At 41.6% G+C, this 26,168-nt stretch overlaps 2 protein-coding genes across 6 annotated transcripts in view; one reads left to right on the plus strand and one right to left on the minus strand.

Annotated features, from left to right (window-relative positions):
* Positions 1-15,149, minus strand: part of LOC129857431 (protein Aster-A-like) — a 31,599-nt gene extending 16,450 nt beyond the window's left edge. The window contains exons 1-7 of one of the 5 annotated variants that reach the window (XM_055925665.1): positions 14,764-15,149; positions 13,952-14,156; positions 9,628-10,734; positions 3,006-3,216; positions 1,380-1,400; positions 470-554; positions 242-345 (exon numbers count right to left, since the gene is read on the minus strand). In XM_055925665.1, the coding sequence (XP_055781640.1) occupies positions 242-345; positions 470-554; positions 1,380-1,400; positions 3,006-3,216; positions 9,628-10,073 (867 nt within the window). In that variant the 5' untranslated portion in view covers positions 10,074-10,734; positions 13,952-14,156; positions 14,764-15,149. Of the gene's footprint in view, positions 1-241; positions 346-469; positions 555-1,379; positions 1,401-3,005; positions 3,217-5,322; positions 5,804-9,627; positions 10,735-12,668; positions 13,268-13,951 lie in introns of those variants that run through there. The other 4 variants (XM_055925663.1, XM_055925666.1, XM_055925668.1 and 1 more) reach the window with 4 other exon arrangements.
* Positions 15,150-16,523: 1,374 nt separating this feature from the next.
* si:ch211-225p5.8 (uncharacterized protein LOC555567 homolog) lies at positions 16,524-19,705 on the plus strand. The gene is made up of 6 exons (XM_055925669.1): positions 16,524-17,051; positions 17,412-17,578; positions 17,860-18,097; positions 18,508-18,682; positions 18,914-18,968; positions 19,191-19,705. Exons 1-5 carry the CDS (start codon positions 17,009-17,011, stop codon positions 18,957-18,959), a joined length of 669 nt encoding a protein of 222 aa, XP_055781644.1. The 5' UTR covers positions 16,524-17,008; the 3' UTR covers positions 18,960-18,968; positions 19,191-19,705.
* Positions 19,706-26,168: the final 6,463 nt, after the last annotated feature.

A 26,168-nucleotide genomic window follows, 5' to 3' on the forward strand; every position in this document is an offset into this window, starting at 1 on the left:
TACCCACAGATCCCCCCCCCCCCTCACACACACAGAATTAAGGCTATTTAAAGCTCAGATGTTAGGTTTAGTGTTACAATTAGGGTTAGGGTAAGTGGTTAGGTTTAGGCTTAGGAGTTGGGTTGAGGGTTGAGGGTTTGGGGTTAAGGTTAGGGAAAATATGATTTTTATTGGAAATCAAATTTAGGTCCCGACGAGGATAGAAGAACAAAATGTGTGTGTGTGTGTGCCTATAACTTACAGTGGTTTCCCAGCGGAAGATATTGCTATAGAAGCAGAGCCAGTTCTCTGACAGATAGAGTCTCCCCTGGAGTAGGATGTCTTTCTGCAGCGCACACGAGTAGTCTGGGGAGGACGGAGGAGAAACATCAGGCTGACAAAGCAACAGCATCGGCCCTTCACTTCCACAGTGTCAGCACAGAGATGCCAACTCGTACAAAGCACGTGTTTGTGTGCGCGCGTCACTCACCCACTATGAGGCGTTCTGTGTCTGGCAGCTTCTTGAAGAGTTTACGGAAATCCTCATTGCGCTGTTTATAAGTTGGACTGAGAACCTGAGAGAGAAAGACAGATTACTTTGTTGCTCTTCTATGCTTTATCAAATATAATCTTGCAGAACCAGTCGTGTCTATGAATATTGTATATACATCGAGTTCCAAAAGTATTTGGACAGTAACAATGTTGTTTTGGCTCTGTACTCCAGCACTTTGGATTTGAAATTCTACAATGACTGAGGTTAAAGTGCAGACTGTCAGCTTTAATTTGAGGGTATTTTCATGCATATCAGGTGCGGTTTAGAAATTACAGCACTTTTTGTACATAGTCCCCCCCATTTTAGTGAACCAAAAGTATTTGAACAAATTCACAAATGTGTATTAAAGTAGTCAAAAGTGTAGTATATGTTCCCATATTCCTAGCATGCAATGACTACATCAAGCTTGTGACTCCCAACAAGACAATCTACACTTTAACCTCAGTCATTGTAGAATTTCTAAATTATATGAGCAAAAACAACAAAACAATGTGTCACTGTCCAAATACCTTTGGACCCCACTGTACATCTGGCATGTGAGGTTACATCAGATACTATGTCCCTGAGGTAAAAGCGACAGGCTGACGAGGTAAATGAGAAGAACACTAAGGTGAATTAACAGTTAAATCAGCTAAAAGTTCAATGGTTAGTGAAATGGTTAAATGGGGGGGGGGGGGGGGGGACCAATTTAACAGAAACCGTTTTCGGCATCCATCATTTCACTGTTAAGTGCTATTTCATACTGTACTGTGCACTCCAACCAGGAAACACTGTAGCTACCATCAGCAGAATAAAGTGCACCGGAGTGTGAGCCCCTAATGAACAGTTCCTTGAAGAGTATACTTACATTGTACCAGCTCTGCATTTTCTGCAAGGGAAAGAAAGAACAGCAGATAATCAGTGACGAGCAGCATCCAAAAGGTTTCTCCATCATTAAACAGTAAATGTAGAGTCTTAACTATTTTGACATTCATGTAGTTGGGGAATAGGTTAAAAAGGGACACTGCGGAAAAACTAGCCATTAGGCCTGTATGGCGTTCCTTGATGTTCTGGTCATTCATCAAGCTTGCTGTGTGTGTTTCTATCATCTCTGACTTTTGTGTGTGTAAAAGGTCTAATGCAGCCGTTTTTATCTTAATATTAAATCATTTGTGTAAAAATGAAGTACCTTACTGTGATTATTTTTTACATTTTTTATTAAAAACAAACAACAATGGCTTCTTAGCAAAGAGCAATTCCTTAAGCAAGATTTTTTCTAAGACTGTCTAGGAGTGGGGAGGGAAAAACTGAAAACAAACTGTAATTGTTAGAGAGGTTGGGAACTCCATCCCACCAAAACAGGTTGAAATGCCAGATGGTCTTTTCAAACAGCTCTTACACTAAAATAGCATCATCATCATTCTCTAAATTTCACAATATTTTTCCAAACTCATGTGGAAATATATATATAAAACTCAGTAATAATCATGTTTTTGACTGCACTGGGCCTTTAACATTTGGCTTTTAGCCCATGATTAATGCATTGACAATCTACCCACAGTCAATCTATTCCAATTCCAATTAACACTGTGGCCGTGTCCAAAATCTAGATGTCAAAGTGCACGACAGATCTCCTCTGCAAAAAGGTCAAAATTAATGACAGATTCTTGAGTTACCTTAGATTAATTCTGACTATTTTGAGGAAATGTATACAGGCTACAGTGTCTCAAAATGGACAAACAGTACTATTGCCGCGTTTTTCTAGTTTTTCCAGCTAAGGTCTTTTAAGGGACACTCGTTCGATTAGCTGAGTTCAGCTAGGCGCCAGCCGAACTGAAGCATGCTGACGCCATTACTTAAACTCCATACTGTGTACTAATCGTACCACATACCATTTAGAACGTACTGTTTAGTAAAAACAAATGCAGTAAGCAACAAATATCAGCATACTAGGCATCCTACGGATAATGTATCTAATGGCAAATGCATTTATTCCCTTCATTCATAAACTTTGGTACAGCGCATCCCATCAGCTGATTATCAGACACACGTGGGTCTCGAAAGACTATTCTCTTCCTCAAGTGTTCAGCGAACTATACTAGATTAAAATCCAAAATGAGTATGACATCCTGACATTTAAAGCACTACATTTCGCATACTATAAAAGTTACTTTTCTCACCTTTCTAAAACACCTACTATTTACATGCAATTATGGGTATTCGGACACGGCCAATGACTACGTGGCTGTGTCGTCATGCCTGTCCTTATCTCTAAGCAGGGCTGTGTTCAGCAGGGCACATCGTTGTGGAACGTTCAGATAGAAATATAGTATACAAATACACAAATGCCTCTCTGACATGTAGACAAAGGAATCACGTCAGCTCTACTCATGACATTTGTCTGCAACGTTCCACCTCCTTTTCCTACTGAATATGGCCCCAGTATATTGTTGACATAACAAAATGAGAGTGGCATTAGACAGGGTACCCTTACCTTGGCGTTGCGGCTGAAATGGCGTGAGGCCACGGGGTAAGCGGAAGCGGAGGGCAGGGGGCTGTCCGAACCTCTCCTTTCCCCACTGCGCTCCACCGGGCCACCCTCCACGTCGCTGGTCCTGCTTCCACCCCCACCACTACCCCCCAGCACGCGGCGGCGCAGAGAGGGGGAGCTGCCAGGGGTGCTGCGCGGAGAGTTACTGGCGGTACTGAAGAGAGAGATAGAAGAGGAGGAGAGATTAGTGGTAGGCTAAGGGAAAGAGTATGGACATTCATGTTCATGTCATCATCAAGGTTTCACGGTGGCCAAGGATGTAAGTAGTTAAGCCTATCTGGCCATGCTGGAAAGGATGGAATAACTGTGCTTTCTATTTAGCTAAAAACACACTAATCACTAACCATTAACTCTAACCTTTCTCCCAACTGATTGGTGGCGATTAGAGCGGTCAGACACTGTCCATTCCTATATAGCCTAGATATCCTACCTGTGGCAGTGCAGTGGTATGAACCTCGTGGATCCTTCCTCTACCATCAACATAAATGAAAAAAGCGCTGCTTTGAATACGCCTACATGAGAAACACATTAGGGCGGAAAATGTTCAATGGAGGATTTTATGAAGAGCCCTTTTATCAAGTTAGGTGTGTAGTGTGCTTACACAACCATGCTGTTGTCTTCCTTCTAGTGAAAGCAGACATTCTGAAATTAAAGACAAGGTCAAACCTATATTGCTGCCATAATATGTGCAGCTCATGTTCAGAGTTCAGGTCATGGCTCCATAAAAATGGCTGTATTGATGCCATAACAAAAGTTTCCATGGTTGCAGACTTGCGCTTAATTTGCAGTTTGGTGAAAACAGACAACCGCCTCCTGTTTTGACTCTTACACTCATATCGTACTAACTAGCTATAAACACACACAAACAGTCTCTTTCAACAGACACTGTGGTCTACTGTGTGAGCTCATTTGATCATTTTGTTCATCTCAAGCAATAACTCATAGCCCACACACAGACACTGACTAATCACTCCACTGTATACAGCCACAAGCATTTATACACTACCAACAACCTCTAGATCATATTGTTCACCCCTTCTTTTGCATCTGTTTCTATTTCTCTCTTCCTGCACCTTCTGTTTCTCTTTTCTCAGTGTTCCTCTCTTCTTTTTTCCCCCAGTGTTTTTTCTATCCATAGCCTCAGTTCAGTCAGCTTCCCCTCCTCCATTGCAGTCTCTCTTCCCTTTCCTCTAACTCTTCTCTCATTACTGCCAAAACCACACTGGTCCAACTGCCAGTTGTCATGGTGACCAAAGGTAGGGGGGGGGCTAGGGGTTAATATCAGCATTATCGCCAAGGTAACAACCCCCTTGCGAAATAACCCACCAATAGTAGCTGTGATTCTGAATAATGAAATCATAGGAATGAGCCAACACTTGAGGCGATGCCTGCTGCCAGATTTGTGCATTCAGAAATGGTCTCAAAGCACTTTAAAAAAGGCTGGCTGGCTAGCTAACATACAGTGCAGATAAAAAAAATATTTACAATTGTGAATTTATCACAGAAATAGAAAACCATGGTTTACCAACTCCCTGACCAAAATGGTTTAAGTTTATCCCATCATAAGAAGGATCATGTCCTTTCTAGTATTCTAATTCTATGGGGTGTGACCCCTCATACGTCACTGGTGTAACCCGAACCGGACATTATCCTGCTCGTGTCAAGCTGTCAGTGAGTTTCAAACTAAATCACACATCATGCAAAGTAGAGATGCAAACGACTGTCAAATGGAACTACCACAATATTGCATACATTTTATTTAGAGCTCTGTTTTTAGAAGATTACTTTCAACCAAGTACAGCCTACTGTAAAAATGAGTCAGGCGCAAAATTAACGTTACCGCAATTCATAGCGCCTGTCAGACAACAGGACGTAAACAACGATAGAATGTAACTCCGTGAACTCGCGCTGTCTACGTGAGATATGAATTATACAGGCACAATAACAGATGCTGTCAGAAATTATCCAAATCATCTCGCTGATTTCAGACTGCTATAGACGCAAACGTACCGCAGACACGGGTTCCGAAATGGCCATTCGAATCAAACGACGTTCATATCCTTTCTACCAGCCCATCCATCTTTCAATTGGCAATCACTGACTGCCCACAACTACTGACCCTCCCAGTTCCCCACCCACATGGATACGAGTGTAGCCTATACCTTTCTGAAATGCATTTAAATACGAGGACAAACGGGCAAAATATTTCAATTTGGAGGGCAGACTGCCCTATTACGTAAATAATAATATTGCCACTTACTCTACCATGTCATGAGGTGTTTTCAATTTGGACGTGATGTCCACACGCTGCTTCATAGTATCTGTATCACTATGGCACCGGTCCTGTGTGCACAGAGCCGAGCCAGCCGACGCTACACTGTCCATCCCGATGTCTGTTTTGTCGGATATAAAAACGCACAGCGGGCCCGGAATAGAAACGAGCACTTCATGTGCGACCTGTTTCACTTCCCCATAACTAACACCCTTCCCTCGCAGGCAGATAGCCCGAACTCAACCAGTCTCCTATTCTGTGTCTGGGAAAGCTAGCGTTGACAAGCTGCGCCCATAAGTAATCCGTACTGAACACACAGGCAGCAGAGAGAGGGGGGAGGAGGAGGCACAAGAGAGGCCCATGCATAGTAGCAGTGCACTCTTAAGGGGAAAAAAAGGTGCCATCTAGAACCTAAAAGGGTTTTTCAGATAACCCTTTTTGGTTCCAGGTATAACCCTTTCCACAGAGAATTCTACATGGAACCCAAAAGAGTTCTACCTGGAACCAAAAAGAGTTTTACCTGGACAGCCAAAGAACTCTTTTGGAACCATTTTTTTTTTTGTAAGAGTGTAGCATTGAACTGAGAGAGCCAAATAAAATAGGTTTTTAGAGTACTTGTGAGTTATTTTAAAATCAATGAAGACGGTATTGGGAAAGGTTATAAAAGAGAAAATCCAAGCATGAATTAGGGCCAGTTGTAGACAGATTATATATAGGCCTAACATGGTGTAATAAAATATCACAGCTGTTTGCTAACATGGTTTATCACACTGACTGTACTTATCCAGTACTAAAACAGTGCTGCCCGCAGTGTCCACCTGGCCGAAGCCCACCCAATCCTTTAACCCTCAATCGCTCTGTCCATCTCTGGATTAGAGACCCACTGAGTAGGATACATCATAATCCATGCTGTACAGATCCCCTTCTCTTGCTCGCTCCCTCTCTCTCTGTAATCTGCTTTTCTGAGGTCCAGGAGTGCCTGCTGTAATCTCTTCAATTCATAGAGCAGGCAGGAGAGGGGGGGGGGGGGGGTGAAGAAGGGAGCAAGAGAAAGAACGAGAACATGTGAAGACGAGAGAGAAAAATAAAGAGTGAGGGGGCAAAGAAGATGGGATGCTCAAATCTGGTCCTGGCCCATTCAACAGAAAGTAATTTACCAAAGAGCATTGGTTGCACATCGTTGATGGGGGGAGATCAATGTTCTTTGGGCTAATTAGGTGAGTGGTGTTTTAGGCCTGTGCGCCGCACATTTTTTAGGTGAGGCCCTGTTCCAAACTATCTAGCAGAAAAATGGCTGAGTGGGAGGAGACCTGAGCCAAAACTCATTAGTCAACGTTAATCCAAACATAAATATGAACAGTGGGCGACGCCAAACACCTCAAATATAGGCTACAGAGAGACAAGGGCCTGGCCTGCAGACAATTGATCTGCAGTTGTTTTTCTGTGTCGGTGGATTATCAACTGGGATTATGTGGCCAGCAGAGAGGGGAATGGGGGGGAACGGTACAACGGCAATTACTCAATTAGATATCCGTCTGCCAAGCAGGTCAGGCCTAAACAGACAGGGAGGACATGTATCAGCTAGTAGTTTTCCCTTCACCTCAGTTAACTTAACCCCACTCTGCAGGTAATGTTTGACGAACTGTTGACTAAAAAAAAAACAGCCCAAGGGTGAAGAACATATGCCTAACCTACTTTTGAAATGTGATGGGTTTTAGTTGTTCAGCATCAAGTGTGCATGCAACAGTGGTGGAACTGGAGAAAACATGAACCCCTCCCCCACCAACCATATTATTGTCATCCATCCTCTGTTACCCAACAGATTAAGAAGAAATGTTACTAGGAAATGTACACGTCATGTTTGTCTTACATTAGCACTTTGTTAAACCGTCAAAGTGCAATCTTTAAGATGTTAACTGACTTCATGACTGTGGTGCTGAGATCTGATAGCCCAACACACAACAGTTGGCTATTTACTAGCCTTATATTAGAAGAAGTTTCCGCACCGTCGCTCAGACTATCGCTACAATTATGCTACTGCTTAGACAGTTGTGCAGTCAGTGTTGTGCAAGTGACTGAGGTTTGATCACCACGGGAAAGTGCTTTTAAACCACTGAGGAATCCAACTTGGTCTCTGATAGATAAACACACAACACAGCTGTCCCCAACCAACAAAGTGTTGGTGTAAGACAAAAGGAGCCTATAGACTATGTAGCCTATCTGAGGTTTAAGGTAGAGGTAATATCACCTTAGTAGACTAAGGCTAATATTTAGCCTAACTACCAAGTCTCTACAATAGAATGACTGGGAGATGTGGCTACACAGCATCTTGTAGGAACATGCCTCGCATAACATATCTCGCATTTCTCCACGTCAGACTGCTTCACACACACGAGTTGTTGGCCTCTGATTCAAATCAACTGCCGCCCCCACTAAGCACCCTGAATACTCAACTGTATTAAAACTCATTATTTGCATTAGAATCCTTCCATGTTCTTCCAATGCAAATCGTTATTCAGATCCCCATGGAAATAACAGAAGTCATTAGCCTAACCATAACTGAAACGCCTTCATTGGCCTTAATCATCCGTTCCCGTCGGGGTGTGGCTGTCAATGGTCAATTATTCTCATCTACACTGTGGGTTTATTTCATGCAACAGGACAAAAACAATGGTAACCAAAAGACATGAAATGAACTGGCTAGTGTTTTAATGATATAAGAATACTGTGCCTCATTGTATTAATGCGTCCAGGCTAAATGGGAACGAGTACAAATAGTCTAAGGCCTAATAATTTCACGTGTCCACTCAGAGGGTCAGCAAAAAAAATATTCCAATTTAGAGTCAGTGTTACAAAACACTGGAATGAAACAGAAAATGCCTGGATTTCACCACAACTTGATCAACTGTATATATAGCCATTGATTCTTGACGATTACAATTTATGTCGTACCCCATTAGAACTGATATTAGCTTCTTTCTTTTTTTTTACTGTAAACCATGTAAAAGCAAAACTATAAATTTTGATAGCATTGATGGTCAGTCCTTATATCCATAGCTCGGTCTATGAATTTAAAAGTGGTTACATTTATCCAGGCCCATCCCTTAGCTTTTTACGAAATCAGAGGCGGGGTGGCCACTTTGTTATTGTTTCAACTAATTAATATAGCTTTAACCACCTTATATAGAAAATACAGGCAGTATCATTAAGGAGCTGTAAAATTAATGTCAGAGGTCTATCTAAGTAATGTTTCATTAAACAAAACCTGGGCCAATAAAACTGGTTGGTAAATGAACAGGACAAAGGCACTGCTGTTAATGTGGAGTGTGGAGCGGAGAGAGGAACACCCTCTGCCTGCCTGGATGGTCATTTAACAGGCTCACCAAGGACACTGCAGCACCACCAGAGACCCCCTCCAATTGGACAGAGGTGACATCAGACGAAGCGTGGGCTCCTATTGGCCGGCGGTGATGTCATGGATTTTAAGCAGGATGAGCGGTGCACACAAACCCGCCTCCCTGATCCTTGTGACTGACCAAGCGGAAGCGTCTCTCCCTCTCTGCTACAACATATAGATCTCTCGTTTCCCTAACATTTCATTTAGCCTACTCTCTTTTCAGCCTCATGCCTTTGTCTTCATATGCTTATTTCTCTCCCTCAAAATTTTACAATTTATCTAGAATAGAAGTTAAGGTGCAGGCTTACTTCAATTATGGCGAGGTAGCACCTTTTATATTGTGACCTGGGCTAATGATTTTGTTCTCTGAAATATTATAAGAGCATAATGAACATGCTCCTCTGCCTGCCTGAACAAATCAAACTGTGACATAACCCAGATTGGAGTTCACCAGGACTAACAGCATAATCTGCCCTCTGTGGGTTTTAGTGCTTAACCAATAAGCCCTCTGCTGTGCCCTTTCCAAATAGTTGGCTTGTGGTGTGGCATTACAGAAAACTCCACTCCAATCGCTGTCAAACAGTGACATTTATTTTATCTGTGACACACCATTATCAGGCTCCTCGTCTTATCTAATGTAATATCAGTGAAGTATGTAGCCTGTGAATTCTCATTTAACCTAATGCTTAGATATATAATACACTAAGTGCCTTAAGTTACAAATCCCTGATTCGGTACATTACAAGGCCATGAACCAATGTGCTGCAGCTTGCAAATAACTGAGCCCATCCCTAGATGGGAGAGCCTTGAGGGGGGTCTGAGGTGAGTCTGCAGGGAACCTGAGGCCTCTGGCTGCCTGGCTGTCCTAGAGAGGAGATAGAGAGCAGAGCACTGACCTGCAGCTGTCCCAGTCAGACTCCCTGCTGAGCAGACTCCTGAGGGACCAGCGTGAACGCCGGCCGAGAGACGAGCTACGTGACCAGGAGGTGCGAGACAACGGGGGTAGCAAGAGGTCCAGGGAAGGGCCCAGGACTGCGTCCTCCACATGGGGGGGCAAGAGGGGTGAAGGGAGAGGTGAGGGGCTTCTTTGAGGAGTTGCGCTCCCCTTCACCCTCTCCTCCTCAGTGCCGTTCCCCCGGGGTTTGGTTGACTCCTCTTGTTCTCCATCGCTCCTCTTCTTGGTCCGGCCTCTGCTACGGTGGCGGCGGGGAGGCCGGGGGCTGGGAAAGCAGGACCAGGCCTCGGTGTCTGAGGACGGGGGGAGGATGTTCAGCGTGGGGATGGGGACGAGCTGGTTCACCCCGCTTTCTGGTCCGGCGGTGGCCAGCACAGACATGGTCATCCTTCTCAGAGCAATTGTTTTACTTCAAAACACCCCAATGAAGGTTTGCTGTGGCGAAGCAAATGATGCTGACACCAAGTCAGGATGTTGAGGAAGTTGGTCTGAGATCCGATCACAACTTCTGCTTTTTGGTACAAATAAATTGTCTGGTCCTAGACCTGCTAGGCTAACATTTGTGAATGTACCTCATGTTTCCAGTGACGTCTAGATGGTGCAGTATGAAAGATGCCATTATGGAAGGCAGGTTTTATTCTCCATGGTAGTGCAGGGCATGACAGTACTACACTAGGTTATAGCCATTTAGCTTCTCCTGCTAATTTCAGTCAATAATGTTGCAGCAGGAAACCAGGGTTGTACCCTCATTGAATTAAAAAAGCTAATACAATGCAGTCTTCTCCCTCTCTAATATTTTCCAACTCTCCACCTCATGCTCTGTGCATGGGGATTCTTTGCATCTTTTTGTCAGTAGTCTGTAGTTTTCTTCCTCACTCCCTCTTCTGCAACTCCCCCCTCTGTCCGATGTCTCCGTCGATGTGCCTGCTCTCCCTCTTACCTTCAGCCAAGTTCACAGGGCGTGCAGTCTCACATTTGGTCTCATCATAGCAACAGTTGAACTTGCGGTGGGAGAGATAAAACATCTATGTCCGGCTGTAGCAGGGGGCTGAGGAGAAGAAAGACTGTAGTATTGGCTAACAGTCTAATTCTCCCTTAATAGACAGAAAAAAACTAACATTGTAGAAGATCAATTTTCTGGACAAAAGATGATCCCGGTTACTTTGATACATGTTGATGTCTATTTCTATTGGTTTTGAGAGCTGACCTCAAATGGTATCAGGAAGTACTGAATGACACAGACAGCTTGTTTTGAATTATTGATCGTCAGAGAGACAGATCGATGGAAGTTATGTATTCCGTATCCAATATCAGTGGTGTCTGATTGCTTTCGATGCATTGTTTGGTTGGAAATTGCTGTGAGGCAGATTTTGCAGCTTTGCTCCCTTCTGGTATTAAGTCAGTAAAAGTGATTATAGTGCGCACTTGGAGTCAAATGCTGAGAGATTACGCTATTAAAGCACTTTTTAAAAACAAAAAACATACACAATACGTACAACAATCCTTTATCCCATCTCAAAGATTAGCTCAAACACCCCAACAACACCGCCCCTCCTTCAAATCTCAAGGTCCAGCTCAACCACATTAACATCCCCTCTTTTCATTCTTAAAAGCTGCAATACATAACTTTTGGGGAGACCCGACACAAATCACATAGGATGTCTAAGAAGCGGTAGATATGTGCACTATTTCTATGCTCCCCGTTCTTAAGTTTCGTTTTTTGCATCTTTTACTTTTGGTTTTGTACACCAGCTTCAAACAGCTGAAAATACAATATTTTTGAGTATGAAAAATATATTTCAGCGGTTTAGATGGTACTATGACTCTCTACACTATACTCACTTGTTTTGTCACAAACTGAAATTAGGCGACCAGGAAATGGCAGAACGATTTTAATCGACAATGACAAACATAAAAATCAACTCTCTCAGCCAGACAGCACAGATGAGGCAGAACATATGTTATATTGTCACAGACATGATAATATGTGTGTGTGTGTTTATTATCTAGCTTCTTTTGACCAATTCAATTTGTATAATTGTTTTTACCTTTAACTAAGTCAGTTAAAAACAAATTCTTATTTTCAATGATGGCCTAAGAACAGTGGGTTAACTGCCTTGTTCAGGGGCAGAACGACATATTTTTACCTTGTCAGCTCAGGGATCTTGTAACCTTTCGGTCCAAGTCCAATGCTCTAACCACTAGGCTACCTGCCGCCCGGCAGTGCAGGCACTCGTTTTAGTCAAGGCCCAAGCCCTACAGTGTATTTGGTCATCTGTTTGCATAAGAGAAATCTTGGCATGCTCTTGTTTGCTAATCCATGGTAATACTCGTGTGACACTCTCAATCTTTGCTTCACACACAGCCATATCTTGTAAACTAGCAATAAAACACACCACAGAGATTCAGATGGGCTATAAACAATCATCAAAAGCAAGGACTTCCCCAAATCATGTTTCCGTAGGTGCAATACTAGCCTGGCTCCAGTCTTAAAAGTTATGATGACACAAAACGCATGGGTAAAATAGGATCATGGCATAGATGACAACAATTTTGTTCAGGCAGGGCCAAGAAGTTATCAGTTGGGTTGCTATTATTTACAACTTCAACGTCGTCACGTCAACTTCAAACGCTTTTCAATACAGTAACATTATCCAGTCTGTATTCAATACAGCCTGTCTAGTTAGCTAACGTTAGATATCTAGTATTTGGTTGGTACAATAAAAATACACTATTGTAACTAACTTAGTTAGCTAAAATTAGCCTAGCTAACTGGCTTGCCAAGCTTTCAATATCTTCAGAGCCTCTGAGGAAGTTGCCAACAACGTGATTCTACATCTCCTGCATTGATTGCTGTTTGGGATTTTAGGCTTGGTTTCTGTCTAAGCACTTTGTGACATCTGCTGATGCAAAAAGGGCTTTGTAAATACATTTGACTGATTGCACAAAACACACTTTAAACGGTTAACATTCAGTTCCTACCTCCCATTTGATGAATTTCCCCCATTTCGATTATCTTGCTCGGCTTCGAAAACAAGCCGAGCGACAGTGCGAGGAGCGATATTAAAATCCACATTTTCACAGGATCCCATCAGCAGCATCCTTTTGAAATATAAAACCCTCCACTCCTGCTGCCAACACACCAGGCAGCTCGCCGAAATAGACCTGACTGACAAGATAGGTAGCTAGCTAAAACCAAACTTCCTTGCTAAATATACACGTAGCTAGCTACTGGTGGAACATAGAAGCAGTCAACGAACGTATTGTTTATTCCAACATTTGCCTAGTTGAAGCGAGCTAACTGTTGGCTAGTTAGCTAACAACACCATTAGCTAGTTATGCTAACGACGTCGTAAACCAGCTAACTAAGTACCGGGTAACGCGGTTCGTTGTCTGCTGGTCTGACGTTAACTGGCTTGCTAACACTAGCTACATTGCTTGCTGGTATTTATTGTGCTTTTATCTTGTTGTCTTATAGGGGAAACTTTAATGTTTCCCATTTTTGTGTCTAGCACTTTTGGCTAAATAAATTTCTGCAAGACAGAAAGCGATCGAAGCGGAATCTCAACAGAGCCAAACAAAAACTTTGAAGAGGGGGGCATCAACAGTCATATATATTAGCATATTTCCTGACTACTTATAAAATGTAACATTATGATTCGAAGCAACACAAATATCTCCCTGTGGGTTGATTTTTATGCTTTAAAATATTGCTAAATAATAATACATTGTTACATAATCATTTTTAATTATAACCCTTTCCCCAAAACGTGTGGTACAGTCTGGTGATAAGAACGCTGGATGACAAATAACGGGTTCTCATGATGATTGGAGCACTTTAAGCGAATCAAACGAAGCTATATCCTAGTAGGGCGGGCTTAAAACTGTGAAACTTTATTCAGCCAAAGGTGACTGAATCAACGCCATCTCAACGATCAACACTAGAATACAAATTGCATGGATAGCGCCCACAACAATCTGTCAATCTGTAATGCCTCTCAATTAATGACTTAATACCATGGGAGCTGTTTAAACCATGTCCAATAATGCAGATAGAAATGTATAGATGAAGGCCGGGAATAGACTTGTTGCGCCCTCTTGTGATTCAAGTGTGTGCAGTCACAATAATGATATGCAAAACAATGGACTTAAGCACGCTTAAAATTTCACACAGAGGAAAAGTACAACAAAATACACATATTTAAATTATTATGAAACAATCTTGATATTATTGATTAATATAGGTTTATTAGTCGGGATCTCACCTTTATGAGGTAGGTCACAGTGGTCCACCATTGCTGCAACGCGTGTGTGTGTATGCTGCTATCGGCTACTCTCTCTCTCTCTCTCTCTCTGAGCTGTAACTGATTAATTTCGGGCCGAGCTGAGAGATACGATATCCATGCAGTCGAATACTTTGCGGCTGCAGGCGCCTGGGTGAAGGACAGGTCACCTTGTTCTGGTAGAAGACTGAAAGCAAGAAGGGGATATTGACAAGGAACACGAGCATTTGGTTTCACCACTTGGACATTCTATCAGAGAAACAACAGACAATACAGTAACCTATGTTTTATAATAATAATAATAATTAATAAAACTGAGAATTTTAGAAGCCTAACAAGATGTATGTATAAATGTATAATATTTAGGTTAATATGAAAGTGCAATGGTCAACAACAGGTCAATATTTGTGTATGACATCTAGACAGGGGCAGAGACATGGACAGTGTTCATGCACGTGACAATATTTACTTACAATATGCTCTCTCTGCTCACCCTCGTTTCCATGTGTAGGCATATATTGTATAAGTACCTGTGTAACCAGGCTATAACATTGTTGTTTTAGCCGTTACCTCAAAAACTTGTGAAAAGTTTTTCAAGAAATAGACTGCTCAGTATACATTTTGTCTACATCATGATTGATACCTCAGGAACAAATGGGCTACAGGGCTGTATGTAAAGTGCAAAGAAATATCAAATCAATAAAATACGTTGGTATGTTCGTTTGTTACATTTAATATGATAAATAAACCACTTTAAATTTAAACAAATCTATCACACTATTATACGTCCATACCTGAATAATGTTGCTGGTAAAAGCTGCTCTTCTCACAGAGGTTTATTAGTTCACTCGAGCTTCAGTTTATCAGACTATTTTACGAGACAATTATTCAGAAGAATAGCCAATAGTGGTCGCAATTACTTTGCATTTTCAGAATTCCCTCTTTGTTTTACATCTTCGCGCTTCATGGTATTTTACATCCGGTTATAAACACCTGGACAGCTCCAGTTCCATGGTGCCAACGACTCAAAGAGAATCCGAGTTTATGCCTGCGCAAACCAGGTCACGGAGAGATGTGTTGCTGAACGCTTCCCTTCGCAGAATGGGGAACTAGAAACCAGATCTGGGCTAAAAATAAAAAACACCAGCATGTGTGGTTTGGAATAGAGGGTAGGTGTGTGTGTGTGTGTGTTCTATACAGGAGTGGTGAAAGCAACATAACAAATGGATACCCCCCCTCTACATCAACAGGCATCAGTTTTCATACACAACTGTTAACTGTTTATCATGAGTCAATATTTGCTTTAAAGCTTTAATGTTGTCAACCCTCAAGGTCTAAGTAAACCTGTGTGTGTGTGTGTGTGTGTGTGTGTGTGTGTGTGTGTGTGTGTGTGTGTGTGTGTGTGTGTGTGTGTGTGCGTGCGTGCGTGCGTGCGTGCGTGCGTGCGTGCGTGCGTGCGTACGTGTGTGTGTGTGGTTGCATCACATGAGAACGTCCTAGACATACAAATAAGACCTAGACCTTCGATGACAGAGATGAATTGCATGAATCTCTTGTTATTGCGCATATCAAATTACTGTACATCATAGAGCACATTTCATTAACCAGCTGAGATTTCCTCACATAACAAATACACTTGAAAACATGTGAGGTAGACATGTGTACATACAGACAAGGTAGAGAGGTGATGGACGACATGTTATTAGATCCTCATAGGCTATCTGCTCCTTGGGTCTTTTTGTCATTATGTTGTCCTTCAGTCATCTGTTTTGTGGACCTTGCCTTCTATTGCAATAGCCTTGTGTTTCCAAGTAATTTTGCATTGAATGAGCTTCAGATTCCTGATAACAGATATCTGATGACATCTGATACATCTTGTTGATGCTGAGTCAACCCTGCCTGTGCATCAGACTGACAGTTGAAGAAAGTGTTGCTTTTGCCAAGGAAGTTATTAGAAATATAATAACTTCATTTTCCATCCCACTTCTGACACTACTAGGAAAGGCCAACAATGACAAATACATGCATGGATTGTTTGATATTCTGGAACATTATAGAGTTGTGCATCATGTGTGTCCTATAAGCAAACTATAGACAGGCACACATTTGAATACACATACGCATGTCTGTATCTTGCCTCATTTGCTTAACAAATTTGACATTATGTCACATTTCCTGGTCAGTGATAGTGAACTGAATACTTAATTGTAGATTATTTTCTCTCAAAATGTTTATCAAAATAACCATCCTTCATAACCAAACTGTTAATTGGGCAATGTGCTTTACAACTGCAGTTTCATTACTGCCTATAGGGTCCATCTATTCTCAGAGATTAAAACCAGAATGATCATTGACATTGATTCAATCAAAACCATAGACCACTGAAAGAATCCAAACAAAGAACTATTTAATTGATTGATAAAATAAGAATAGGTTGTTGGTTAAAACAAAGCTTAAATGATGTGTACAAGAAACAGCCCCATATGGTAATTAGTTGGCTATGATTTGCATTAGAAAGGTTTGGTTGGCTTGGATATCATGCAATAGTACATTGATTTCAACTTCTCTTTCGCCTTAGCCTGGGTGCGCTAAAACTGTTGGACATTCAAGACAGGCATGTATTCACACGGTCTAAAAATAGCATTGTAAAATACGAACTCATACTGTGTAGACTACAGTGTAGGCTGGAAACTGCATCGATGGCTTCTGTGTTGTTATTATTCGCGTAGCTTGAAGCAAATTAATAAGTAATAGACTCCGATTAATTGATAGAGATCATACATAAACTTCAATCCGTTTTGATCTGAACAGTTATCATTTGGAAATGTCAAACTAACTCTGATTAAGCGGAAATCAGAACATGCCAGAATAAGGTAGAAAAAGTATTGATTAACAATGGCGAAGTTAACAACATAGCAACCTATTGGAAATTAGTTCACTCCGTTTCATGCAAGAAGAAACTCGTGGGGAGTAAAGCAAGAAAATAAAAATAGGGGGATTTTATTCAATTCATTTGTTGGCAAGAGTTTTGGAAGAAAAATGATACAACAGTTATCGTCACTCCTGGTCTTTGTTCTTTGTGGTAAGTTTTCCCTTAAGAAAATTGAGACCAAAAAGATAACGAATCAGCCTGCATAACATACTATAAGGCTATGGCCTAATGCAAAAGTCAAGTGTGTACTGCTGTTATAAAATGATATGTAGCCGACAAAAAAATTAAATATTAGCTTGGTTATTATATTATACATAATTATAATTATCAATATGATGTGTTGTTCCTGATCATGTTAGTGTTGTTGTTATTTATAACCCCACTGATCTTGGGCGAGTATTTCGTCATCATGTCAAACTGCTGTCTAATTCCTTGCTCTTCTCTCTTCTGGCCCCAACTCCCCACCCCTCTTACTCTGCCTCTGGCACCATGATCCCCTGGTTACCCAAGTGCCACATTGTCATGGGGGCTGTGCAGAGGTGGACTCCATGACAGAGGCGGTGGCCGGGGAGAGCTTCCTCATGGGCTGCATCTCCTGTAAGAGGAGAGAGGAGGTCCAGGCCCATACCACGGTTGACTGGCACTTCAGAGCCACAGGAGAGGAGGAGTATATCCACGTAAGTAGGCCTACTACATACTGACTAGCTGTAAAGTGTATTATGTATTAATTAGTGTGTATTATGTAAGTGTATAATGTTTTTGTAAAGTGTAATGAAACGTGTTAAATGCACTGTAAATAAAATGGGACGTGACTACCAAGACAATAGAAAGGCTAAAAATGACAATATGGAACAATTTGGTATAGAGGAATGCATGTATAATACCGTGGGTGGAATATTACGTAATTTATCATCTGGGAGTGTATAAACACTGTGTGGGTGTTCTACTTTCTTTTAAGATCTTTCACTATGACCACCCACACCCCAACACCCTCCACGGGGACTTTAATGACCGGCTAGAGTGGCAGGGAACAATGGGGAGTAAGGATGTACAGATAGGAGCCGTCTTCATTCACAACGTCACGTTTAATGACACAGGCACTTACCGCTGCACCTTCCAGCGTACCCTCTTCCTCCCATTGGATAATGAATATATCACAGTGGAAAAGGAGGTGGAGCTTACTGTGGTGGCTGAAGGTAATGGGGATCCCTCCCAGTGAACAATGTTTCTACTATCTCTTGCTTTTTAAATCAATCTCTCTTTAATGGTCTTTGTTGTGTATGTGACAACCTCCTGAAGTTCTTCCTTCATGTTTTTCAGTCAGTCTGACCACGCTGTGTATTTAGATTATTTTCCCTCTTAGTAAAAAAACAATGCATCTTATGTAACACACGTTTATGTGATAATAGGATGAGCCCAAAAATACTGTTAAATATCCACATTTCCTTTTCTTACTTCCTCATCCCTACCTATTTAAAAATGAGGCCCGTTAACCATACTTAAAAGTATTCAGATTCACCTTGAACTCTACATGCGCTCTATAGAAATTAATGTATACAGTAAAGTACACATGATCTCTGCAAAGCACTCCCTTTCCTCCTCCTAGCCAATCGGGAGCTGTTGTCGGTGGTGTCAGAGATCATGATGTACGTGCTAATCGTGGTGCTGCAGCTGTGGATGATCGTGGTGCTGATTCACTGCTACAACAAGATCTGGGCTGAACACGAGGCGCGGGATGCCCGCAAAGCCTTGAGGGCCCAAAAACTGGCCCTAATAAAAGAGTGAGAGCCAGTCTTAAGTATTTGCTAATGTATACTTTATAATGTGCAAATGTACACGCCATAGAGATTGTGTAATTTGTGAATCAAAGGATGTCTATGGTACATATTCTCCATTCTACTCTATACCAGATACTGTAACTTCACTTTCTATGTCATTATTTCTCTCTCGTCATCCCTCCATCTCTTTTACTTCCTGACCATTAACTCAGTCTATTTCTTTGACATTTCCAGATCTTTAGAGTCAAAGGACAATTGTGATGGAGTGCTTCTGGAGTGACTTGTTTCAGTGAGTTTGTTTTGAAATCCTCTCACATGATTGAAAGTGTGATTTTATAGACTTGATTGTACCGTATATATGATTTTAGACCGCTGACTGTAGAGAATACATTTTATTACTTTCCCTACTCTAAATTCAGACACATTTCACTGGAATCAAAAGTTTTTTTGCATTGCTATTCTTAAAGCAGATGTTTGATCTTGATTTATTTTGTTTGTGTGTATCTAACAGGTAAACATCAAAGATGGAGAACTCTGTCACAAGCAACTGTTACCATTACACTACAAGGCTATTATATCATAGAAATATAATTTGAATGTCTTAGCATAGTGTGTAACACATGCAGTTTACAATGTACTTGATTTACTGTACGAGGTAGTTGCAGCTGATGTGAGGGGTGATTAGATTAACAGATGGTGCCGAATATCCTTAGTGTGTCAACTCAACAGAGAATGTCATCACGTGATAGATCAACAGTTCTGACAAAGCTCTGATTACAGATAGTTCCACCTGAGCTACATAGAAAGCTTTGGCAGGAACAACCGTGCATCTACATAGGTCTCATCTGCAACCATGTTGTTACAAAAAAATGTAATCGCTTTAGAGCTATTTTCACAAGTATGTGGTATATTTTCACAACTCTTAGAACAAAATACCAAACTGGTCACACTTGTAATGCAGCAAGTCTTTCATTCAAAACCTTTCATTGTGCATCCATTTGGATTATAAACATCTCTCACCACACAGCCATTGATTCAAGTTTATTGTGAAATGTTTATTGGTTGAAAATAACCTAAACACAACAATATCTTTTCAAATGAGTTGTTTTAATTACCAGTTAATCCAATAGCAAACAATGCAACTTAGAAGTTCTGAAAGTAATATGTTACAGTACTGTTAATTACAGTAGACTCACAGTTTTCACATTAGGCAATACACTTACATTACCCAACAAAATTGACAGAAAATGTATCCAATGTGTGACCAAAGGTGTGATCAATGAAAACATCCTCTACAATCATTCATGCACATTTAAAAAATATATATAATTGCAACATAGATGTACTGTCTGTAATTAAATGTAAGAAATTAAATGAAACAAATTAAATTAAAATGAAACAACGTTTAGCATGCATTAATTTGCATCAAGCCTGTCTTGTGCATTTGGCCATAAATTCTCATCCACATCACAGTGAATGTCATTGTTCATGCATTGCGGTAAAAACCTTTTGGTAAGGCAAATCCAAGCTTCATATTGGTCTGAAATGATGTTGTCACATGCCTCATCCATGGCCTGAAGGAGGGTGGCACGCTCCTGGGGAAAGCGATCGTACACCTACCACCATGCTGAAAATAATTCCTCAATAGGGTTGAGGAAAGGAGAGTATGGGAGCAGGTATAGGGTCACAAATCAAATCAAATTGTATTGGTCACATACACATGGTTAGCAGATGTTAATGTGAGTGTAGCTAAATGCTTGTCCTTCTAGTTCCAACAGTGTAGTAATATCTAACAAGTAATCTAACAATTCCACAACAACTACCTAATACACACAAATCTAAGTAAAGGGATGGAATAAGAATATGTGCATATAAATACATGGATGAGCGATGACCGATCGGCATAGGCAAGATGCAATAGCTGGTATAGAATACAGTATATACAGTTGAAGTCGGAAGTTTACATACACTTAGGTTGGAGTCATTAAAACTCGTTTTTCAACCACTCCACAAATTTCTTGTTAACAAACTATAGTTTTGGCAAGTTGGTTAGGGCATCTACTTTGTGCATGACACAAGCCATTTTTCCAACAATTGTTTACAGACAGATTATTTCACTTATAATTAACTGTATCACAATTCCAGTGGGTCAGAAGTTTACATACACTAAATTGATTGTGCCTTTAAACAGCTTGAAAAATTCCATAAAATTATGTCATGGCTTTAGAAGCTTCTGATAGGCTAATTGACATAATTTGATTCAATTGGAGGTGTACCTGTGGATGTATTTCAAGGCTACCTTCAAACACAGTGCCTCTTTGCTTGACATCACGGGAAAATCAAAAGAAACCAGCCAAGACCTCAGAAAAAATAATTGTGGACCTCCACAAGTCTGGTTCATCCTTGGGAGCAATTTCCAAATGCCTGAAGGTACCGCGTTCATCTGTACAAACAATAGTACGCAAGTATAAACACCATGGGACCACGCAGCCATCATACCGCTCAAGAAGGAGATCCGTTCTGTCTCCTAGAGATGAATGTACTTTGGTGCAAAAAATGCAAATCAACCTTGTGAAGATGCTGGAGGAAACACATACAAAAGTATCTATATCCACAGTAAAACGAGTCCTATATTGACATGACCTGAAAGGTCGCTCAGCAAGGAAGAAGCCACTGGTCCAAAACCGCCATAAAAAAAGCCAGACTACGGTTTCCAACTGCACATGGGGACAAAGATTGTACTTTTTGAGAAATGTCCTCTGGTCTGATGAAACAAAAATAGAACTGTTTGGCCATAATGACCATCATTATGTTTGGAGGAAAAAGGGTGAGGCTTGCAAGCTGAAGAACACCATCCCAACCGTGAAGCACGGGGGTGGCAGCATCATGTTGTGGGGGTGCTTTGCTGCAGGAGGGACTGGTGCTCTTCACAAAATAGATGGCATCATGAGGCAGGAAAATTATGTGGATATATTGAAGCAACATCTCAAGACATCAGTCAGGAAGTTAAAGCTTGGTCGCAAATGGGTCTTCCAAATGGACAATAACCCCAAGCATACGTCCAAAGTTGTGGCAAAATGGCTTAAGGACAACAAATTCAAGGTATTGGAGTGGCCATCACAAAGCCCTGACCTCAATCCCATACAAAATTTGTGGGCAGAAGGAGGAGGCCTACAAACCTGACTCAGTTACACCAGCTCTGTCAGGAGGAATGGGCCATAATTCACCCAACTTATTGTGGAAAGCTTGTGGAAGGCTACCCAAAACAATTGACCCAAGTTAAACAATTTAAAGGCAATGCTACCAAATACTAATTGAGTGTATGTAAACCTTTGACCCAATGGGAATGTGATGAAAGAAATAAAAGCTGAAATAAATCATTCTCTCTACTATTATTCTGACAGTTCACATTCTTAAAATGAAGTGGTGATCCTAACTGACCTAAAACAGGGAATTTTTATTAGGATTAAATGTCAGGAATTGTGAAAAACTGAGTTTAAATGTATTTGGCTAAGGTGTATGTAAACTTCTGTCTTCAACTGTACATATGAGATGAGTAATGCAAGATATGTAAACATTATTAAAGTGGCATTATTGGACCCATTGGGGCGGTATGCAAATTGAAGTGTGTCTAGGGTGACAGGTAAGGTGGAGGTGATATGATCCTTGACTAGTCTCTCAAAGCACTTCATGATGACAGAAGTGAGTGCTACTGGCGATAGTCATTTAGTTCAGTTACCTTTGCCTTCTTGGGTTCAGGAACAATGGTGGCCATCTTGAAGCATGCTGGGACAGCAGACAGGGACAGGGAGAGATTGAATACGTCCGTAAACACAGCGACCAGCTAGTCTGCGCATGCTCTGAGGACGCAGCTAGGGATGCCGTCTGGGCCGGCAGCCTTGCGAGGATTAACACATTTAAATGTCTTACTCACGTTGGCCACGGAGAAGGAGAGGGGGGGCCCGTAGTCCTTGGTATAGGGCCACGTCGGTGGCACTGTATTATCCTCAAAGCGGGCAAAGAAGGTGTTTAGTTTGTCTGGAAGCAAGACATCGGTGTCCGTGACGTAGCTGGTTTTCTTTTTGTAGTCCGTAATTGCCTGTAGACCCTACTACATACATCTCGTGTCTGAGCCGTTGAATTGTGACTCCACTTTGTCCCTATACCAACATTTTGCTTTTTTGATTGCCTTGCGGAGGGAATAAGTACATTGTTTATAGGTCGGCCATATTCCCAGTCATCTTTCCATGGTTAAATGCAGTGGTTCGTGCTTTCAGTTTTGTGCAAATTCCGCCATCCATCCACAGTTTCTGGTTAGGCTAGGTTTTAATAGTCACACTGGGTACAACATCTCCAATGCACTTCCTTATAAACTCAACTCACCGAATCAGCGTATAAAATCGATGTTATTCTCTGAGGCTGCCCGGAACATTTCCCAGTTCGCGTGATCAAAACAATCTTGAAGCGTGGATTCCGATTGGTTAGACCAGCGTTGAATAGTTCTAGTCACGGGTACATCCTATGTGAGTTTCTGCCTATAGGACGGTTGGAGCAAAATGGAGTCTAGGTCGGATTTGCCAAAGGGAGGGCGGGGAGGGTCTTGTATGTATCGCAGAAGTTAGAGTAGCAGTGATTCAGTGCATTGCCTACATGAATGCTACAATCAATATACTGATAGAATTTAGGTAGCCTTGTTCTCAAATTTGCTTTGTCAAAATCCCCAGCAACAACAAATGCAGCCTCAGGATATATGGTTTCCAGTTTGCATAGAGCCCAGTGAAGTTCCTTGAGAGGAGGGATATACTTGGCTTTGATAATAACCGACGAGAATTCTCTTGGGAGATAATATGGTCGGCATTTGATTGTAAGGAATTCTAGGTCAGGTGAACAAAGGGACTTGAGTTCCCGTATGTTGTTATGATTACACCATGAGTCGTTAATCATGAAGCATACACCCCCGCCCTCCTTCTTCCCAGAGAGATGTTTATTTCTGTCAGTGCGACGCATAAAGAATCCCGGTGGCTGTACCGACCCCAACAACATATCCAGAAAGAGCCATGTTTCCGTGAAACAGAGAATATTACAATCCTGGATGTCTCTCTGGAAAGCAACCCTTGCCCTAATTGCGTCTACCTTGTTATCTGGACCTTGGCGAGTAATATACTCGGAAGCGATGGGTGGTGTGCACGCCTTCGAAGTCTGACCAGGAGGCCGCTCCGTCTACCTCTTCTGTGGCGACGTTGTTTGCGTCAGCCTCTGGGATCAGATCCAATGTCCTGGTTGGTGGTCAGAACAAAGGATCCACTTCGGGAAAGTCGTATTCCTGGTCGTAATGTTGGTAAATTGACGTTGCTCTGATATCCAATAGTTCTTCCCGGCTGTATGGAATAACACTTAAGATTTTCTGGGCTAACAATGTAAGAAATAATACATTAAAAAAATGAAATACTGTATAGTTTCCTAAGGACTAGAAGCGAGGCGACCATCTCTGTCGGCGCCATCTTTGTTTGGGCCCGAAACCATGCCTGAACCACCTTTGTATGCTGGAACCCCTTTGCATACTGGAACCTGACCAGTGGCGACCCGTCATTCAGGGCAGAAAAAAAAAGAATACTAAAATATATAAACAACTATTATTTTCTTTCAAATATCATTGAGTTAATAAAGCCGCATACACACATGGTCTCTTTTTTGTTTTCTTGAGAAAGGCAGCTCCAAAATGTAGGTGTTTCAGCCTAGCTCAGTGCTTTCTGTGGTGGTGGGGCGAGCCAGCAAAAAGTTAGGAGCATTGCTCCGTGATTGGCTCAGTGTTCTGTCACTCATGGGGACACTACGTCATTGCCAAGTTTAAGTCCTTAGTAAGGGTAGACATCCAAAAATGCAGTCTTTGGGTCCTGCCATAGATATATATTACAAGTGCCCATCCAAGATGGCTCAAGGTCATTGGCCACAGATAAAATAACGTAAAATCACATTATATGTACAGTAGCTTTGATTGGACTGATCATGTCAACATCTTACTTTTAAAGTCTTAGCTCGCCGTCATCATCATGAATCAAGTCGACAATACACTGGCAAATAATTTTTAATCCTTGTCATGTGAAGAGAAATAATGAAGAGAAATTATAGATAAAACGTATTGGTTCTTATCGGCAATTGGATATAAAGATTACACAACAAGTTGAAAATTGCAAATTCAACAATGAGTCGTTTGGAAGGAATCAGTGGCTAACTGCAAGCATTGGAAAGCAACCTCTAGCCTGCTATTCAATGACGTGGCTGTGTTTTTTCCCGAGTTCCCACCATAAATCCAGAGAATGCCAGACTTTAATTACAAAATTTGCCCACAAAGGACCACCGTGCCACTTTCATGTTTAAGTGAACACATCACAAGCCAAGGTGAGTCCAATAATGTATTGTATGCTGCTGCATAAATTACATAATATGCAAGGGAGATAGTAATACTTTCTTAGCTACAGTATACATAAGTGTATGTTGTGTAGTAAGCTGTTAGTAGCCCATGTGCCTCACCCTAATAATTTGGTCTATTTTCACCTCTTAATTTCACCTAACATTACTGTTCTGACTCGGTGGTGCTGCACACGTAGCCTATAACCTGTTTTTGAAAAATGTAATTTAATATTGTAAGAGGTTTCATTGTCAGCTTATATGCCCCCTTTATCATACGGCTCTGACTTGGTGTACAGGGAAAATACTGTAAGAGCAGCCCATGTTCTGCATTCTGTTGATGTACATTTCAAAAGTGCTGAACACATAGTTATATTGACTATGTCCGTCTCATTAATGTCTTAATCTGAAAGGATCGACGCAGGAGATGAGAAGCAGGTACTGGGAGTGAAGGGTTATTAACTGATGGACACAAAACAGCGTCTGGACAGGAACACATAACAACGATTAATGCAGACACAGGGAACACCACAGAGGAACAGGCAGATATACAGGGGCAATCAACCACGTGAAGGAGTCCAGCTGAGTCCAATGAGCGGTGCTGCGCGTAATGATGGTGACTCATGCGTGTAAAGACGGGTAGCCTGGCGCCCTCGAGCGCAAGGGAGGGGGAGCGGGAGCAGGCGTGACATAATCAAAATTAGGAAATGCCTCTTGTCCGCTCATCGTTCCCTTATGCTAAATTTTGTACATCACAATTGTCAGTAGAAACCACATTTGTTTAAGAAAGTCAACCATATCAGCTATGTTTTTTAAAAAGGCAGTAAACGAGGCTGAATTAATTGTTTCGCTGCCAGACAAGGCTCCGCTAATAGCAAGGTGTAGCGGTGGAAAGGATTCACTCCATTGTGCTGGAAAGAAAGCTCTGCTGTTGGGACAGCTTAATGTAGGCCCTAACAGTTTGTGGGCACCGCTTGTCGCCGTTATAGTGCAATTAATGTATTGTTCAGTGACTTTGCTGGCATGCATCTAAAAAAAAATTGGGGCGTTTCCCCCACCAAGATTTACATGTTAAAATCTC

Source organism: Salvelinus fontinalis, chromosome 6 (genome assembly GCF_029448725.1).
Source record: "Salvelinus fontinalis isolate EN_2023a chromosome 6, ASM2944872v1, whole genome shotgun sequence".
NCBI classification, from domain to species: domain Eukaryota; kingdom Metazoa; phylum Chordata; class Actinopteri; order Salmoniformes; family Salmonidae; genus Salvelinus; species Salvelinus fontinalis.